We start from the raw sequence: 19,642 nt of genomic DNA on the forward strand, positions 1-19,642 counted from the left end.
GCTGTTATTTTCCCCATCGTTTTTATGCCTATGTTCTCAGTAAATGTTTCATAGTAGTATCTCACATTCCTACTGGAAGTGGAAAGAGTTGTTTACTGTTTGGTGCTCAGATTTTATGCTAATTATCTGATTTTTGGCAGGATGTGTGTTCTTTTCAGGGGTCTTTGTAGCTGCTTTCAATGTCTGCAGATTGGGCAGACCAACAATGCATCTGTGCTGCCTTGAGGCTAACAGCTCATGCTAAACAACCAAAAATTCATCCTTCTCTTCTCTCCAATGGGAAATGAAGTTTCCAGTCCTTATTGTCCCTCAAGGCACATTTCTGTGGACCACAGTGTACCATTCTCTCCTTCCAGGTTTGCCAGAGTCCTCCGTAGCACACTCATTGAGTCTGTTACACTCCAGTCACTTTCTGCTATATTCATTCTGACAGCTGGTTATATAAATATCTGTTTTTATAACCTATTAATGTTGCTGAAAAGATAAAATAGAATGCAGTCTGTTTTATTACCAGTTTTCTACTGCTGTTGCAAAGAAAAAGAGAAATCTGCTTTGCTGTTTTTGAACTAATACCGTCTCATGCTGTTATCAAAAGGGAAAGAACTTTTGCTAATTATACCTAGCAAAAGAGCGGTGAGTAGTGGCAGCTCTGCACCACTGTAGTTACTGTTGGGTAGCTGAGTAGGCTAGAAAAGAGAAACAAACTCATGACTTTTGTTTTCTACTACAGAATGTTTTATTTATTTATTTTTTAAGAGCTGGTCACAAACTACAAACTTAAAAAGAAACGTTTAAATTCCACCTGTTGCTATTCAGTTTACACCTGTTTTGTTTCCTGCCACATGGCCGGCCTTCCAGCCAACAACTGACCGCCTAGGGGCGCCCGGGCCAGGGCAGCACTTTTCTATTTATTTGGTGTGGTAGACCAGGATGGGGGCACCAGGTAATGTGTTGGGGGGCGCCGTGGAGCTGTTTTGCCTAGGGCACCAGTTGACCTAGGGCCTCTCCTGCTGCCATACTTGTAAATGTTAATATTCAAGCTTGAACATATATTGACTGCAACTGGTTTCATATACAACTTACAAATGTAGCAGTTAATCACAGCAGGAAATAAAGTACAGTTGTGTAAAATAATACCCATTCAATGTCATTCCCTTTGCCATTTTAGTATTCATAAAATATTGGATCTCTTGCCAAGGATATCCCTATGTCTGGCCAGTATACCAATGTCTTTAATTCTTATCATAGTTGCACGTCAGACATATGCTCCCCTCATCAGCGTAGTGCATAAAGGTTGACATAAAGACGTTCCAAACTCAGAAATGAAGTGCCCTGTGAGAAGTAGAGCCATTCCAGGAGAAAGGAGAACATGTACATCCAAGTAAAAAGGAGATGATTAAGGAAAAGGTCAAAGCCACCTTGGCCAAACAGATAATTCTAAAAGAAAAAAGGGGGAAGGAGAGAGGGATTGAATACTGCAACATTTAAGGGAAGGACATCTACTGTTATGGTAAGATTTTACACAACTGTACTATGCCCTTCCATATCACTGTTGCAGTATTCATAACCTATAAGAGAGTACAAAAGGTACTGTAAGGAGAGGAAGAAGGAAGGCAAAGAGGAACTCTCCACACCCATGAAGAACAGCCTTGGCTCTGGAAATGACATCCAGCTTGTAATGTTTGGTGAAGGTATGCACAGAAAACCAAGTAGCAGCTTCAAGGTTGGACCTGGTGTCCAAATCCTTGAAAAAAGCCCTAGAGGAGGCCACTGCCCTGGTAGAATGGGCCTGAACAGAGGCAGAAAGCTGCTTGCCTTGAAAGGAATAACAAAAAGATATGGTTTTCGAAATCCAGGAGGAGATGGTTTGCTTAGAAACTGCCAAACCCACTGTCCTGGCATGAAAATAAACAAGTAGTTGCTCAGATTTACATATAGCCTTTGTCTTGTCCAAATAATACTTGCAGTGTCTATGAAAATCCAGGGTGTGTAGAACCTTCTCACTAACAGATTGCAAAGAAGGAAAAGGGGAAGAAAGCTGGATAGACTGATTAAGGAACAAGTCATTGACCACCTTGGGCATAAAAGAAGAATTAGTATGCAGAGATGCCCTTTCCCTATGAAAAAAAATCAAAAAAGGAGAGATCACCACCAAGGACTGGAGATGAGAAACTCTCTTGGTGAAAGTGAGGGCAACTAATAAAATAGCCTCCCAAGTACATAGGTTCATAGGTAGGTACTAGGGTATTGGCTGTAGGGCCTATATAAGCTTAGCCATAAAGGTACCCTGGCTTTCACCATCCAAGAAAATTATGCAGTGTTACAGAGAAAAGAAGCAGCAGGCTTGAGGGGAGCCTGGGTCAATTTCTCAAGAACAAAAAGGATAGGTTTTCTTGGTGGCTTGATTTGGAGGGCACCTTTCAAAAATTGTTTAACCTCAAAATAAGAGGGCAACAGAGGTTTCAAAGGCAGACAAGCAAAGATTGCTGACAAGTGAGCTTTGACAGAAGAACATGCTAAACCAGTATGGAGCAGTTCACAGAAGTAAGTGACAACCAAAGGGACCCTGACAGAAAAGAGATCCTGGTGAAGCTTAAGACACCAAACAGAAAATCCCTTCCATTTGGACATATATGATTTTCTGCTTTTGGGTTCCTGGACTCCTACAGAACTTTAAGCACATCCTCAAATAAATGTTATAAAAAAGGAATTAAAACTGTCACCCAAAGTGTCACTTGAAGAGTGGACAGTTGAGGGTGAAAGAGAAACCCCTTGTCTTGTGTGAGAAGATCTGTCCAGTTAGGCATCTTGTGCTTATTGCCCCTGGCCAGATGAAAAAAGAGGGGGGACCACTGCTATGTGATCCAAAAGGGAGTCATCAACAAGATTTTGGGAGAGTCCTGTTTGATCTTGTGCACAACTCTGGGAAGAAGAACAGGAAGAGGGGGAAGCAGAAAGGAAAATCCCCTTCCACGAAAAGGGAATGGCATCCACTCTCCAAGACAGAGGACATGGGGTTCTGGAACAGAAGTGAGGAAGCTGTCTGTTCAGAAGGGAGGCAAAGAGATCCACTTGAGGGATACCACACCAATAAACTATGTCCAGAAACACCTCACTGTAAAGCATCCATTCATGAGAGTGTGCCCTGGATCTACTCAGGGATCTGCATTTGGATAACTATTTCCCAGGCCTGAAGGGCTAGCCTGCAAAGAAGATAAAACCTTGTTGCCCCCCCCCTTTTATTGATGTATCACATGACTGTGGTGTTGCCTGTGTAGACCCTTAAAGGACCTGTGGACCAAAGGGAGTGGAAGGCCTTGAGTGTAGAGATAAGGGCCCACATCTCTTTGATGTTGATGTGATCCAGGTGCTAATAAGGGGGCCAGAAACCCTGAACCCTCATACTGGTCAAAGCAGCCCCCCCACCCCTGATCTGAACTATCTGTAAAGAGTTCCAGAGATAGGGCAGGAGACTGGAAAAAGATGCCTGGATTGAGATATATGTGTCAAACTCACCACTGAAGTGTAAGTTTTAAACAAGGAAGTAAGGGAACTAGAAAATCCAGTGGGTGGCAATGCTGAAGCCGCACCAACCCCAGGTACCACTGAAACTTCCTCATGTAAAGCTTGGCAAAAGGGAGCAGGGGACTGGTTGATGTCCAGAACCTCAAAGCCCTCAGAAATTTTCTGGTGGGCATTTGAGACAGAGGAAGCAAGGACTGTTGAAGTATGTTATTAGAGACTGTACCTTGGGAGCCGGCAGAGAATTCAGCATTGGAACAGTTTGACTCCTGCATTTCAGGAAGATGTTATCCTGAGAGGGGAGCAGGACTGACTTTTGGAGATTGATTGTGAAACTTAGACTGTGCAACGGGAGCCTGGTAAAGTGCGGGTCCTGCAGGAGCCTAGAAGGAGTGGGAACTTTTAAGAGCTGATCATCCATATAAGGAAATATTTGCACTCCTTGAAGCCTGCAGAAAATTATGACTGGAACCAGACACTTGTTGAATACCCTTGGGGTTGTGGAAAGACCTAAAGGTAAAGCAGAGAACTGAAAATGAGAGGAAGACGCAGACGAATGTAAATATGTCCTGAACAGAGGGTGAATAGCAATTTGAAGTTAAGTGTCCTTTGGGTCCAGAGAAACAGAGTCTGGAGGTAAGGCATCTTAAAGTCAGGTATCCTGAAGAAAGTATTCAAAAGAGAAAGGTCCAGAACAGGCCTGCAGGGCCCCTCCTTTCTGAGGATCAGAAACATCCTGGATTAAAACTCTGTACTCCATAGAACCTCTGGGATGGGTTGAATAGTGCCCAGATGTAGTAAACCCTGTAACACCCCTGAAGAATGGGAATGTGAATGCCTGAAAAGGGAGGGGAGACTTCCAGACCATGAAGTAGCCTTGACAGATAAGTGAAAGAACCAAATAGTCTTAAGTAATCTGTTGCTAACCAGGTAGTAACAGAGAAAGTCTGAGAGACAAAGAAATCTGGCTGAGAGGAAGGGAAGGCAGAATGTGAGATGGAGGCAGATTTGTCCAGAAAGTAAGGTTTCTGAGGTCTAGGCATCTGATTTATTGTGTCAAAAAAAACACACACCTAGGGACTTTCTTACATTTGGAGGCCTGACGAGGCTGTCTACTAATTAAGGCAGTTTTAGCAGGATAATTCCTTTGAGTCTTGGGAATGGGAAAAGGTTCTTCATGACCTTGCCTTGGTTCTGTAAGGTCTTAAATAAATTTGCCAATGGAGTACCAAAGAGATTTTTATTATCTAGGGGAGCTTGAAGAAGCTTAGCCTTAATGTCATCAGGCAATGTCTGATGACAGGAATATTGTCTCATGACAGATCCTGAAGCAGTAGCTCTAGAGGCATCAGCAGCATCGTAACTACACTTAGTGGAGTGACAAGCCACATGAGATATGGATTCCACCAAAGAAAGCAGTGCATTTAGCCTCAGAATCAGGCATGTCAGACAGAACCCGTCCATGATGAGACAAAAGAGATAAAATATAGCTTGTCATGTGAGTTTGATAGTTAAGGGCACAAAATGCTAGGGAAGCAGAAGTGTAGAACTTCCTCTCCAGCCTCTCTATAGCTCAGTGAACTTTTTCCAAGTGAAGAAGCTCTTAAGAAGGCAAAAGCCAAGAAGGCTTATCAGCAGAAACAGAGACCACAGCAGGGTCAGAAGAAGGAAACATGTAAAGAAGTTTGAAAGCCTCAGGCACCTTATAAAAATGGTCAGGCTTCTTAGGGGCAGAAGAGTGGGAATCAGGAGCCAAACCAGCAGCTGGAAAATTAGCCAACACACCAGCCAAAACAGGAAACAGCAAAAGTCTTAAAGGAGTCCATCCACAACAATGCATAGTATCTTCTCTGGATGTCAGAAACTTGAGAGCAGTCCCCCATAACATATTCTATCAGGTGAACCACTGTATCCCCAAAGGGCATTTCTTCCAAAGGGGAGTCAGGACTTAGGAACTTCTTCTCAGCTCCGGAGTCCAAGGGTGAAGGTATTTGGGAGGAGTAAGCCAAGGAATTCTCATCTGAGGCTGTCTTTAACCAAGGAATCAGGTTCCCTAGATCTTTTAGGGGTAGAGGACAAAGGAAGGGCAGTAACCAAACCCCCTGAGGTGGTTTTAAAAAACTGCACTCCTTCTGAGGATCCTTGAAAGTGAGATAAATGTGCTTAGTCTTCTGTCTTTTCTTAAAGGGGACATTGGCTTTAACTAACCTTTGTGGTTCAGAACCCTGCTTCGACTTAGCATACCATGCACTTTCTGTCCAAGATCTGGAGAATTCCCATAGGCCCCTCAAATGTGATCAGCCATGGTTCCCCCTCCACATCCAGATCAGACATTTGTGAAGCCTCAGAGGACATGCAAGAAACCGGTTCCATGCTGGCCTCCAACAGAATTGTGGCAGAGCGAACCAGTCAGCAGTGGGCAGGCTGCAGGGGTGTCATCCACCTCGAGAGACATCTAGCAGAGGCTAGACAGTGGTAGTATCAGACTGCAAATTATTTGCCTTGTTCTTAACAGGTGTCAGGCAGATGGATTTGGCCATGGTACCCTGCCCCAACAACTTTTGATGTTGGTTCTCAAGGTAAATAGAAAGAGAAGACAGATGTCTGTGAAGAGTCTTTGGCACAAATGCCTGACAAATAGAACACTGAGTGTTGTCATGAAGAGCACCTAGAGAAAACAAACACTTGTGATGATCTTTATGAGGAATCTGCCTCCCATACATTTTCCTTTCTTGGATGATGTGAACTCTCAAATTGCACTAAAAATATAATGGAACCCCAGTGAGATACTTATCTGCAAAAGTCTCAGTATAACCAGCACAACAAAGGATTTCAGACCAATGTACAACTATGGCATTCGGACTGGCAGCAAAGAAGTTTCAAGTTTAGAATGTCCATACTTCACGTTTATGCCCTATGCTGACACGGGAAGCATGTATCTGACATGTATGTGTGATAAGAATTAAAGATTTTGGTATACTGGCAGGAGTAGGGCTATCGCTGGCAAGAAATCTCATATGTTACAAATACTGCAGCAGTGATATGGAAGGACAGCTACAGATCAGTCATGGAGACTTAACTCTCACCCCCCAAACCACAAGGTGTCCAAGGTAAAACCATTACAAAATGTACTATAGAATATTGTTTTCAATTTGATGTTCCTAACAGGAGATATTTTTGCATTGTGTTGACTACAGCTTTCAGCAGATATAACCTTGTTATAATTAGCAAACTCATCATAATCCTCTGTATGAAGGTGCATCTTCTCAGTGGATTAATTTTAGGAAGTTGTTTGCCTTGTCATACACTCGCAATTTAGTAAAGGTTTGATGGTTCTCTATAACAGATAGAATATGTAATGTAGACTTCTGGACACTGAGAAGTTAGATATTCACCAGAATTCCTACAATTCTTGTTTTTTAGCTGAGTAAAATGAATTTGGAGGCACAAAAGGTTGAAAATGAATTAAGAGATGAACTAGCAAACAGTGTTAGTAAAACTGTGAGTGATGCTGACAGAAAACGAATAATAATGCTAGAGAAAAATGAGGCAGAACTGAAGGCTGAAGTTTCCAAGTAAGTTTTGAATGCTTTTTTAGTGATCCTGTGTTCCCATTAAGTATCTTACTTGTAAATTATAACGTCTTTTCCACAGTACTTTTGCTCATATGTACAGTCTGGTAGCTTTTGTGTGTCTGGTGTGCTAATTTTGGAGATTGAACACATTACAGTACAGACTACCAGATAATTACATTTCTCAGTCAGTTTTAAGTGCTCTCCCACTACATTTTGCATGATATTAATTTGTACCTCACTTCATTATCCACTTAGAAAATTCAAATACTAACTGTGGACAAAACAAGAAAGGTAACATCTTTTCTTTGACCAGAAATGTTTGAAGAAGACTGCTGCACACGTCTCAGTTGCATAAAGTTATTTCTCATAAAGAGCAAATGTAAATAACCTTTCACTGTCCCTTCACATTTTGGTTAGTTTTATATGCAGTGTGGGGTGGCATCAACAGTTTTTTTTCTTGCCTGTAATGTGAATGATTTGTGTGCATCAATATAGTGCAGGCACAGTCCCCTTCTCCTTTGACAACCTGATTGATTTATGCCAAGCTACTGGTACAGTTCTGTAGCTTCCTAAGGTAAAATAACCTTTGTTACCCTGGGCAATTTATTGGAGAAAAAATGTGTTCTGAGTGGTGCAGGATTAAGAAAATATTTGCTGTACTTTTATTTAACAGATTGCTAAGTTAACACGAAAAGGGTTTTCAGTGTTTGGTGTACTTCTATTTACTCTTAAACAGTTTAAAACTAACAAGTGCTGTTTTCCTGGCAGACTGAAAATGTCTTGTGAAGTCTTTATTTGCTACAAAATCCTGTACATAAAATGGTATGTGTTTAATTTTGAGCCTTTATTATCTGCTGAATGAATTTTACTTTTTGGAGATTGGTGTACTTGGTGTCTGTTTTGCCTTTTGCCACAGTTTATGTGAAGAAAACAAATTAATTTTAAATGTAGCTCTTTATGTGCTTACATATTCGCTTAAGAAAAAGAACTATAGATAGCCTGCCATATTTTATAGTGTTAAGAAAATTCCATTGAGGTGTTTATGGAGGTGCACTTGTACATGTTTTTTTAAACACCTTTATTGAATTATCACATGTGGCATAGACAAACTTACATTTATATAAAAGCAACCAAACCATATCAACAAGTTTACATTAACAAGCATTATACATCACAAATATTGTTGTATATCATATAATCTAAGCAACATTATATAAATGATTCAATGACTGCCATCTGTTAAACATAATTCCTCCTCCAAACCATTTTTCTGCATGAATTGTTCCAAAATTGTATTTTTTAAACAAGAAACATCTTTATTAAATTATCACTTATGACATAAAGCAGTCATGCATTTATATAAATAAAAACAAACCATATTGTCATATTTTTAGTTGCAAATATTATACATCATGTGTAATCTAGCCAGTCATTGTCAGTCAAACATTACTTGGCTCATTGAAATCCTGCCTTCTTTTAAACCTCATTCCTACTCCAAAAACACTTGTATAATAATGCTTTAGAATTAAAATGGGCCTATATAAGCTGGATCTGATGGGTCTTTACAATCTTTAGGTATTACAGCCACCACCACATTCTTCCAGGATTTTGGTGCTTCGTCTTCCAGATCTTTCAGTTTCTTCCCTCCTATCTTCCAACCTTCTGCAGGGATGCCATCTATTCCCGGGGACTCTCCTGTAGATTGGCTATACATCTCCATTTATCTCCTATGCTGTTAGTAATTGAGCCTCATCTACCGCTAACCTTCTATAAACATTTCCATGTGTACCTTTTCTTGATTTACATATTTCTCTGCTTTATACAGATTTTCATAAAATTTCCAAAATATTTCTAATACGTCTGTAGGATCTCTGTTTATCGTCCTTGTTATAGGCTCTCTAAGCGTGTCAACAACCCTTCCTACTTTCTATTGCCTGAGTCGTTGTGCTAAAAGTTTTTCTGCATTGGCGTTGTTATCAAAAATCAGTTGCTTAACAGCAGTCTTTCTAAACACATGCATATTACCAAAGTAATCTTTTATTTCCTCTTTAGCCTTTTCATTTGCTCCTCTTCTTGTTTTCTGAGTTTCCCCCTATTCTGCAGTACTTTAACCTTTGTCAGTCCCTCTAAATATTTCTTGTTACTTCTTAACCATATCTCTCTGTCTTTTATTTCCACCCTATTTTTCAACTCCAGTTTAATTTTATCCCACTCCCTAGCTATATTTTCAGAAGAAATTTCTATCTTCCCTAATAGCTCCCAAATAATTTCCGCTACACATTCCTTAAATTCCTTTCTGTTAAACAGATAGGTGGGGAAGTGCCAGTGTTTCATTTATATTTCATCAGCCTACATTTTTATTTTAGTTATTATTGGCACGTGATCAGAAATAGTTATTGGATGCTTATAAAAACTTACAATTAAATGCACATGATGTTCTTCATCTCACATTGCTGCAGTCCTTACATATGGGTAGTCCGCTGTCCTCGGTTGACATCAGGGCGTCAGGGTACAAAGCGCATGACCTACGTCCATATCCTCAGTCTTTTTGAAATTTTTAGTTCGGAGTTTCAGACCGAATCAAAGTTTATTTTGGTTTTCTTGCCTCAGTGTTTTACGGATGTCAGAAAAAGTGAATAACTGTATTTCTTGTGGGAAACAGATACCGCATAGGGATTATCATTCTTTGTGTATTCCTTGTTTGGGGCCTGAGCACGGCGTTGTTGGGTGCGTGCTAGGTTCAATAAAGGTTAGATTGTGCTAGGCTGGTCCGGAAGGAGCCGGTGCAATTATAATATGCCGTCGGATTCTCGGGCGCCGCGAAGAGAAAGCGCAAAGACAAAGCAGTTAAACCCAGGCACGGTTCTTCAGTGGAACCGGTGGTTCCTTCTCTGGAGTCCCAGGGGAGACTTTGATATTGCAGGATGTGGCCTCTCAGGAGGCAGGTCAGGCTGAAGGTCCTTCTGTTTCCAAGGCTTCTCCCAGAGGCAGGCCAGGTTTAGCTTCTGTTGGTGTCACTCCTAGTGCAGCAGGGTCTGTGCCCAAGAAGCACATGCTTAAAATGGCAGAAGATTTGATTACTCTGATTAGGGGTTCTTTGCCCCTCCTGATAAGAGGCCTAGGGTGGAGCCAGAGTTGGGAGTTTTGAGCAGGCTTGGATGTTTCTGAGTCTTGCTGAAAGACTTGCAGGAATACTCTCCTTATTCTGATTCTGATGCAGATGATTCGACTCCTTCTGCTTCTCCTCCAGAGGATTTTTCTTTTTCAGAGACTCTTCATTCCATGAGGGAACATTTTAAGTGGGAAGGTCAGGACTTCTCTGATTCCAGGAAAAGGCTTAGGGAATTTTTGCTTTTGCCCCAGCATAAGCCCTTGGCTATACCTCCTGTTCTGGATGTTGTGGAAGATGTGTTTGCAGAGGCTTCACTTAATCCTGATTCTCTGCCTCCTGCTCCTGTTAAACCGGATAGGTATTACAGGGTGCCTGAGGCTCATAAATATCTTTATAGGAGTCCTAGGGCGGACCCAGAAACTGTTAGTCAGGGACCTAAGGGTGTCAAGGCCTCTGTTGTAAAAAATCCGGTTCCTCCACATAAAGAGGCCAGAGCTTTGGATAGATGGGGAAAGAAAGTCTATACATCTTCTACCCTAGCTATGAGGGCTTTGAATTGCCAGTTTCATATGTTGAAATATCAAAACTATCTTCTTTCTCAATTGAAGTCTAAGGTGGATGCTCTGGCGGAAGGCATTGAGTGTAAAGAGTTACAAGATTTGGTGCATGTTTCAGAGCAAGTGGGTAAGCATTCTTTACAATGTGGTTTTGATGCTGTACAGGCCTCGTCTAGGGTGGCTGCCACTGGTTCAGTTCTTCACAGGCACGCATGGCTGAGGGATCAGAATTTATCTGACCATGTTAAGACAAGGATTTTGGATGCTCCTTTACAGTCTGATGTGTTTTTGGTTCACCTGTGGAGTCAGTCTTGAAGAAAATGGAAGACAAGGCTAAGTCCATGCAGGCTGTTAAAGATTTTTTGCAAGTACAGCCTCCAAAGTTTAGTAGGAATTGACGTATCCTTCTTATGATTCTCAGTCTAGGGGTAGATCTAGACGTGGTAGGGGCAGAGCTCAGAGTTCTTTCAGACCTAGAACAGGAGTTCACCTGCACAATCTTGGTGAGGAACAGGCCCAATGACCTACCTTTTCAGCTGCCAGATCCTTCTTGCCTGGCAGCTCCTTTGGGAGGAAGGTTGGCACTCTTCAAGGAAAATTGGAATTTGATTACCCAAGACAAATGGGTATTGGATATCATACACCGAGGTTACAAGTTTTATTTCCATACCTTGCCTCCTTTCAAAGGCATGCCGGACGTTCCTCCTCAGCAAAGACTAGAGGCTCACAAACAAATTTCTCTGCTACTTCAAATAGGGGCCATACAACGGTCCCTCTGCCAGAAGTGGGCCTAGGATTTTATTCTCGCCTGTTCCTAGTACCAAAGAAAGGGAACACGTGGAGACCAATTTTGGATTTATCTATCCTCAACACATATCTGGACATTCCCAAGTTCAAAATGTTGACGTTACAACAGCTTTTACCTCTGCTGGGCAAAGATCACTGGATGGTGACTCTGGATCTCAAGGAGGCTTACCTTCATGTTCCTATCAGGCTCAGTTGCAGAAAGTATCTGCGTTTTCGGGCTGGGACTTCTCATTATCAGTTCTCTGCATTGCCCTTTGGCGAGTGTTCACGAAGGTTCTGGCTCCAGTGATAGCTTTCTTCAGGCTAAGAGGAATACAGATCTATCCTTATTTGGACGATTGCCTGATTCTGGCCCAAGGAACGAACTTCTTCATCATTTACAGTATGTGATAGCAGTGCTAAGATGCCTGGGGTATTCTGTGAACGAAATAAAGTCCAGTCTAGTACCCTCTCAGGACATGTGCTTTCTGGGTGTGAGACTGAATACAGCATCCCAGATGGCCTTTTGACCCCGGACAAACAAAGACTCTTTCTCTTTACTTCCATCAATTGTCTCATCAGTCCAGGCTGACTGCAAGGACAGTCCTTCAAGCCTTGGGGTTCATGGCATCTTGTATTCTGGTGCTTCCCAATGCCAAACTGCATATGAGGAAGCTACAATGGTATCTCAAAATGTATGGACACAGCACTGCCAAGATATGGACACTGTCATTCAGATAATACCTTGCATTCAAAAATTTTTGTGGCCTAAACAAGGACTCTCTGTGACCAGTCAGATTCTAACGACAGATGCCTCAGACAAAGCTAGCTCATCTAAATGGAAAGTGGGTACAAGACATTGGCCTGCCAGACTTCAACATCTACATATCAACTTGAAGGAGATGTTAGCAGTCAATTTGCATTAATAGCTTTCAAGGATTTACTTCTTCCAGGGCAGGTGTTGGTTCTAACAGACAACACAACTGTCATGTGGTACATCAACAAGCTTATCCTCTATGCAGACAAGCAATGATTTTGTGGGAGACTGCTCTCAGTTTACAGCTAAATCTTCAGGCAAGGTTTCTGGCACAGAACTCCTTAGCAGATGTGTTGAGCAGACAAATTATGGATCGTGGAAATTGGATCCTCATGTGTTTCAGAAATTGACAGTGTTATGGGGAACTCCAGACATAGATACTAAACTACCAGCTGCCAAAGTTTTGCACAAAAGGTTTCATCCCACAGCTTGGAAAGTGGATGCTCTCTCATTCAATTGAGATCTCTTCATGTATGCCTTTCCACCTCTGCCTCTCCTCCCAAAGGTACTCCTGAAGGTCAGACAGGACAAGCCAAAGATGATTTTAATAGCTCCAGATTGGCCTCGACAGCACTGGTACCCATTACTGAGTCTCTGGTGCGGGAGCCTCCATGGCCTTTGCCTTCAATTCCACACCTGCTGTCTCAGGAGAACAGTCATTTACTCAATGTCAAACTTCACTCTCTACATCTAACAGCCTGGCATATTCTGTTTTAAACCCTGGACAGCTTCCACAGCAAGTTTTGAATGTTATTTTGGAGGCCAGAAGGCCTAGTACAAGGAAAGTGCAGATAAATGGAGGAGATTTTTATTTTGGAGTACAGCAAAGGAATTTGATGTTTCTAAGCCTAATTTAAGTGTGGCTCTTCAATATCTTACTGAGTTACTGGACAAAGGTTTGTCCTTCTCCTCTATTAAGGTTCATGCTGCAGCAATTTCTGCTCACTATGACTGTGACCCACCATTGTTTTCTCATCCTTTGTTTAAACAATTCCTTAGAGGGCAAAGAATATAAGACCCCATGTAGAGCTCCTACTCCTGCTTGGGATCTCAATTTTGTGTTGGAGAAACTCACTCTACAACCTTTTGAGCCTGCAGCTACTGCCGAGTTGAAATATTTATCATGGAAGACTGCTTTTTGTTGAGAAGGGTTTCTGAATTACAGGCCCTTATGGCGGTTGAGCCTTTCTTAATTTTCCATAAGGATAGGGTATCCTTTATGCCTAAAGTGGTTTCTAGTGTGGCTTTAAACCAAACTATTCATTTGCCTACTTTTATGCAAACCCCCAAAATTAGGGGAAAAGATTTTGCACACTTTGGATATACACAGGCAGTTGCGATATTATTTGAGCAGAACTAAAGGGTTCAGGCAGTCTCAGCAGTTATTTGTTTCATTTGCTTTGGGTTCTCAGGGCAAGCCTGTTTCAAAACAAACTATTTCTAAGTGGATTGGGTTTTGTATTGCTTTCTGTTATTCCCATCATGGTAAGGAGATTCCAGCTGGGATTAGGCCTCATTCCACTAGGGCTACTGCCACTTCTACAGCTTTTTAAGGGGTGGCAACTAAAGATATTTTGGAGGCAGCTGCTTGGAGTTCAGTGCATACTTTCTAAGCATTACCACCTTCCACTTTACTCTAAATCTAGGGCTGGTTTTGCCACTGCAATTTTACAGGGCATTTTGGCAGCTCCTAATGCTTTATAGTTTTGCCATCCTCCCTTACCTCTGCTTTGGGATTCTACCCATATGTAAGGACTGCAGCAATGTGAGATGAAGAACATAGTACAGTTTTGTACCTACCATAAATGTAGATGTTCGAAGATCCACATTGCTGCAGTCCATACCCTCCCTCCTTCCCTCTGTAGTTAGAGGGTTGTGTGGTTTGGGTTGTGAATATTGTAAATATTGTAAATAGGATTAGGGCAGGGGTGGTTGGTTGGTTTTTTGCTGTCTTTTGGTTTTGGCCTTTCTTTTTAGGGCCTTCTGACATCTGGGGCAAGAAAAGACTGAGGATATGACGTTGGTCATGCGCTTTTGTACCCTGACGTCCTGATGTCAGTTTTATACTTTGGTATTCGACCGAGGACAGCAGACTACCCATATGTAAGGACTGCAGCAATGTGGATCTTCGAACATCTACATTTATGGTAGGTACAAAACTGTACTTTCCTGTGAAATATCATTTCTGTCTAGCCTAGCCCAGTTTTTGTATGCTGGGGAATAATATGGTAATTCACTCTGAACTCATACTATTGAATTCACATTTCTGTGCCAAATATTTTCATAAATTTCTTGAAAAATCTACCCTCTTTTGTTATATTTTCCCTTCTGGGCCTCCCCAGATACATCCTAACTGCTGCAAATCAAATTCCCATCTCCACCTATAAGTACTGTTCCCTTTTGAAACCTGATTATTTCTCTTAGAATTTTCTTAAGCTCTGTTATAGTAGTTTTAGGTGGACTAGAAGTACTTACTAGCTTAATCCTTCTCCCTTGCTCGTAGACCCTTAAAACCACAAATCCACCATTATTATCTTTTTTCTCTTCTATCTCTATTAAGGCTCCTCTAGCAGTTAGTATAAGTATTTCCCTTTGTCCCAGATATTCCACTGAATAACCACCCTAAAACCCTTTCTTTACCAAAGTCACATGCTCAGTTCTTTCCAAATGTGCCTCCTGTAGCGTAGCTATTTGCACTCTGCAGTTTTAATATAGTATACTTCTTTTTTTGTATATATTTGTGAGACCATTCACATTTAAAGATTAGTGCAGAAAGTGTCATTATGTTAAGAAGTTATTTTTCCCATCTGTTATGTATAACAGCTTTTTTTTTGCAATCTGATTTTTATTAGCATTTTTAAAGACACAAATACAGAATCAATTACAAGTCACGCAATGCAAATAGGTTCAAAACAAATAAGTGAATATACTTCATACAACCTGCTTAGATACAAGTACAATCAGTCCTATATAACAAAAAGAAATATTAACCTTCATTAAACAAGTGATTAGGAGATTAATAGACAAAGAGGTAGCAACATTTATTGACAAGTATTTATTATGCAGGTGTGTGGAGGTGTATCAGTACAGCTAAAATCTATTTGATTTAACTATATACAATATATACAATATATAACAGCTTTTTAAACGGCTCATTTCAGCTTTTGTGTTACATGCATACACTAATCTTTGGCAGGTTGATCTTTTATACAGCTGTTTATTGTCATTTCCATTTGAACCTATGTCATATCTTGCAAAACTTTTTATTTTAGTGAAAATCCTCATATGAAAAAAGAAACACATAATATTGACATACAAAACTATACACATCTTCCAGTACTGAAGTTTAACCCTCAAGTGAAGTTTCTAATAAAGAGACGAAAGCGCTAAATTCTACTTTGTGTGGATTCCTGACTTCTTTCTGTGGATTAACCAACAATGGTGCCTCTATTTTACCAGACACCCACACTAAGCTTGTAGGGGTTGTAATGGATAATAATTCCAAATTCGACTTGCATGTCAATAAGACTATTAAAACTGTTAATCAAAAGATTGGCTCACTTTCCAGAAACAAACTTTTCTTAACCACATTAGCACGTACAGCTATCGTCCACTCTCACCTGCTTTCTACCCTCCTATATGCTTCTCCCATACTTTCTAACTGAAATTAGTATACTCTCACACTGCTGCAACCATATTGCCAGATTCACCACTAACTCTACATACAGGACACATCATTGTCAAAACCTCATGCTCCTAGGGTGGTTAGAGTTTCCTAACTTACTCCACCAGAATCAGCTCATACTTGCACACAAAATTCTCACGCACTCTGAAAATACTCCTGCTCTCAAAAACATTATAAAACCCTACTGTAACCCCAGGCCATTACGCTCATCCAACAAACTACTGGTCCAAACACACAAAGCCTTTAATTGGACTGGTGACTCCCTATTTGCCAACTATGTTGGCAAACTTGGAATTCACTCCCATCCAACCTTACCCTAGAACCCTGGCTTAATCTCTTTAAAAAAGGACTCAGATTATATTTTAAAACGCACTGGCTTTGCCCCTGTACCAACCCTGATTAACTCCTTAGATACCTTCCAGCTTCATTTTATACCTACTGCCTTTTAATGTCTTTAGGTTGTTACTTATTTCAGATTTATATAATTTGTAATTACTATGAACTGTTATTTTGTAAGCCTTGAATAATATGAGAAACTGTGAAACCTTATTGTTTTTCCTCTATGAAGACAACACTTTACTGTCTCAGTACCATACTCTGTAAAGTTCATTGTCTCTGAAGGGGCTCTGTGAGCTGTCTGTCTGCCTCTTAATTTGTTATGTATATATGTGTAACAGGATATTTTCTCCCTGGGCCTCCACTAAAAATGGACATGGTTCCAGCCGGACTATCCCAGTCAACAAATGTAAAATAAATAAATAAAAATAAATAAATAAGATTGATCTGATGATGTCAATTTTCATTCTGTCTTCAACTGATGGGTTTGGATCTGATCCGTCAGATCTAACTTGGCCATTGCTAAAGCTCATGGCAACCAAAAACCTTTCAAGCTTCTCCTTTACCCACAATGCACCAACCCCAGTTACCTCAGATCTGGTTTGCCTCTTCCAGCAAAAGACATGGTTGTCCAAATCTCTCTCAAGCTTCGTTTAAGATAAGTGCTAAAAACTTATAAATTCTCTCATATTTCTTACTAATTTCCCTTTCTGATAAATCCTTTACCTGTCACCTTAATAAATATATATATGTGTGTGTGTGTGTGTGTGTGTGTGTGTGTGTGTGTGTGTGTGTGTGTGTGTGTGTGGTTCCACTTCATATCATCGAATTATCATTTCATCGAAATTCAAATCATCGAGACCAAATCGTCGAAAACTCATATAACTGAATCTCAAATCATTGAAAACTGTAAAGCAGCTAGAAATAACATCCCACAGAGTTTTTCTTATGTTTATGCAGGGGGGCAAGCCCCCCTGCACCCCCCCACACCCCCCGTAACTTAAATATACCAACTCCAAGGTCGCATTACAGTGGGGGAAAAAGTAGTGCGACCTTGGAGTTGGTATATTTAAGTTACGTGGGTGTGCCATATAGGGGGTGCAGGGGGCTTGCCCCCCTGCATAAATGTACTAAACAGTGTCTGGGATGTTATTTCTAGCTGCTTTATAGTTTTCAATGATTTGAGATTCGATTATATGAGTTTTCACGATTTGGTCTCGATGATTTGAAATTCGATTAAATGATAATTCGATGATATGAAGTGGAACCATGTGTGTGTGTGTGTGTGTGTGTGTGTGTGTGTGTGTGTATATATATATATATATATATATATATATATATATATATATATATATATATATATATATATATATATATATATATATACACACACACACACACACACACACATATACATATTTTTTTTCTTTTTCTTGAATTTCTACTTTCTTGTTTCATGTATTTCCAAATGCTTTAGATACTATTGTTAGTATCTCCTCTTTTCTCTACAGTAGTAGTTCTTAATACCATTGTTGGTAGCCTTTTTCCTTGTACTTTCTTTATTTAAAAAAGAAAAACAACTTTTTCCTTTCTATTGTGTTAGAATAATTTATCCTCTTTTCTTAAAATGGCAGATAATCTGGCTAGCTTTAAGAAGTGTGTAAAGTATGGGCAAAAATGTCTTTTTCCGATGACCATACTTTATGCGTTTATTATTTGGGTCCTGTCCACTTACAAGAGACCTGCTCCATATATCACAGATTCAATCCCTGTGCTTTATTGGAGCATGAAAATAAATTCATCCTAAAAGGTCTTCTCCCTTCTCATTTGGACGAGCTGTTTTGGAGGGTTCTCCTACCAAGGCTAGGCAAAAGAATTCCTCTTCCTCAAAGCTTTTTTCTCTTCTTAAGCTTCAGCTTCTTCTAGGAAGAGGTCTTCCAATGATCCAGTCTCAACCCTGGATCCGAAAAAGTCTAAGATGCAGGATCCAGCTGGGCCTTCAGATCTGACAACGCCTAAATCATTTGAATCGACCATATTGGATCCAATGACTTCTATGTCAGAACTTAGGAAGTTAAAGTCCTCAGATCCGATTTCGCTGGATCCAACTCTTCCAAAATTGGATAGTTACCTGTTGTATAGCCGGTACGCAAAACAAGGTACTCCTCTGCTTTGGATTCTGTCCCAGAGTAATTTCGCCCTTTTGGAGCACCCAGAATCCCCTTCCATCTATTCTACTCAGTCTTCTAGGAGCCTGACAGAGGAAGATGTGGTAGAGGGTCAGATTGGTTTCCCTTCAGCTCCTACCCCACTGGGTCAGGAGAGGCGAATGTCTGCAACCCCCCTCCCTTTACAGGTTCCTCCTCTGACTCTGTTGGCTGTTTCAGAACTTTCGAATCTGAGCTATCCAGTCCCATCTGACTCAGATCCAAGGGTAACCCCATCCTCATATCCGAGGGTTTCCCTGAGTGCTCCAATTCAGTCAGATCAGGGGAGCTCCCATAGCCATAGTCTGCCTGTTGGATCCGAGGTGCTACATTTGACTCTGAGGCTCTCAGAGCCGTCTTTGCACCTTGGAGCATTGGCACTGCACAGCTTGGGTTCGGCTTCCACTTCGAAGGTTTTTACCCAAAGGGCGGGGACTATGGTTCAGAAACTTGTCTTCTTGGACCCAACATCCTTCCCCCCTCTGGTCCACTGTACCTTCACAGCTGTGAAGAAGGTGTTTTCTGCTCTGACAGATCATATAGTGCCACCCCCCATCCTAAATATTCTACCATCATGTCTCAGTGTTCATATCCTCACCATCTGCTTTCACAGGGGCAGCCAGTGCCAACACCCCATATTCCTTTCCAGGGAATTGCAGTTTCCTCTTCTGATACATTCCAGGAGCATCCCACTGAGGAGGTCCGTAAGAAGAGAATGTGCAAGAGGAAGCACGTTGACTCCCCAGAGGAGTCTATCATGGAAGACACATATTTTGATGAGGGCGAAGGGTCAAATGGTCACCTGCTGAAGATGTCTCCTTTCAAGACATCCTGAAAATCCTTAAACAGAGAGGTGTCTGGACACCCAGTAACCTGGCTTCTGAAGAATCTGTTCTCCTGGAGGCTTGTGGTACTGGACCCTGTACCTCCTGAGTGACTACGGCTGCTGATGAGCTCATCGATTTAATATCATGGTGGGTGTGGAAAGATCCAGACACCACAGAACCCATTCCTCAGAGACCCAACAGGATAATGGCACCATCTG

The 19,642-nt window shown here is 41.1% G+C and overlaps 1 protein-coding gene across 1 annotated transcript in view; it reads left to right on the plus strand.

Moving 5' to 3' along the window:
* Window positions 1-19,642, plus strand: part of CEP290 (centrosomal protein 290) — a 3,346,332-nt gene that overhangs the window by 1,806,408 nt on the left and 1,520,282 nt on the right. Inside the window, exon 28 of the mRNA XM_044087863.1 lies at window positions 6,946-7,097. Within this exon, the coding sequence (XP_043943798.1) occupies window positions 6,946-7,097 (152 nt within the window). The remainder of the gene's footprint in view (window positions 1-6,945; window positions 7,098-19,642) is intronic.

Source organism: Protopterus annectens, chromosome 11.part0 (assembly GCF_019279795.1).
Source record: "Protopterus annectens isolate FY-2018-M chromosome 11.part0, PAN1.0, whole genome shotgun sequence".
Classification (NCBI taxonomy): Eukaryota; Metazoa; Chordata; order Ceratodontiformes; family Protopteridae; genus Protopterus; species Protopterus annectens.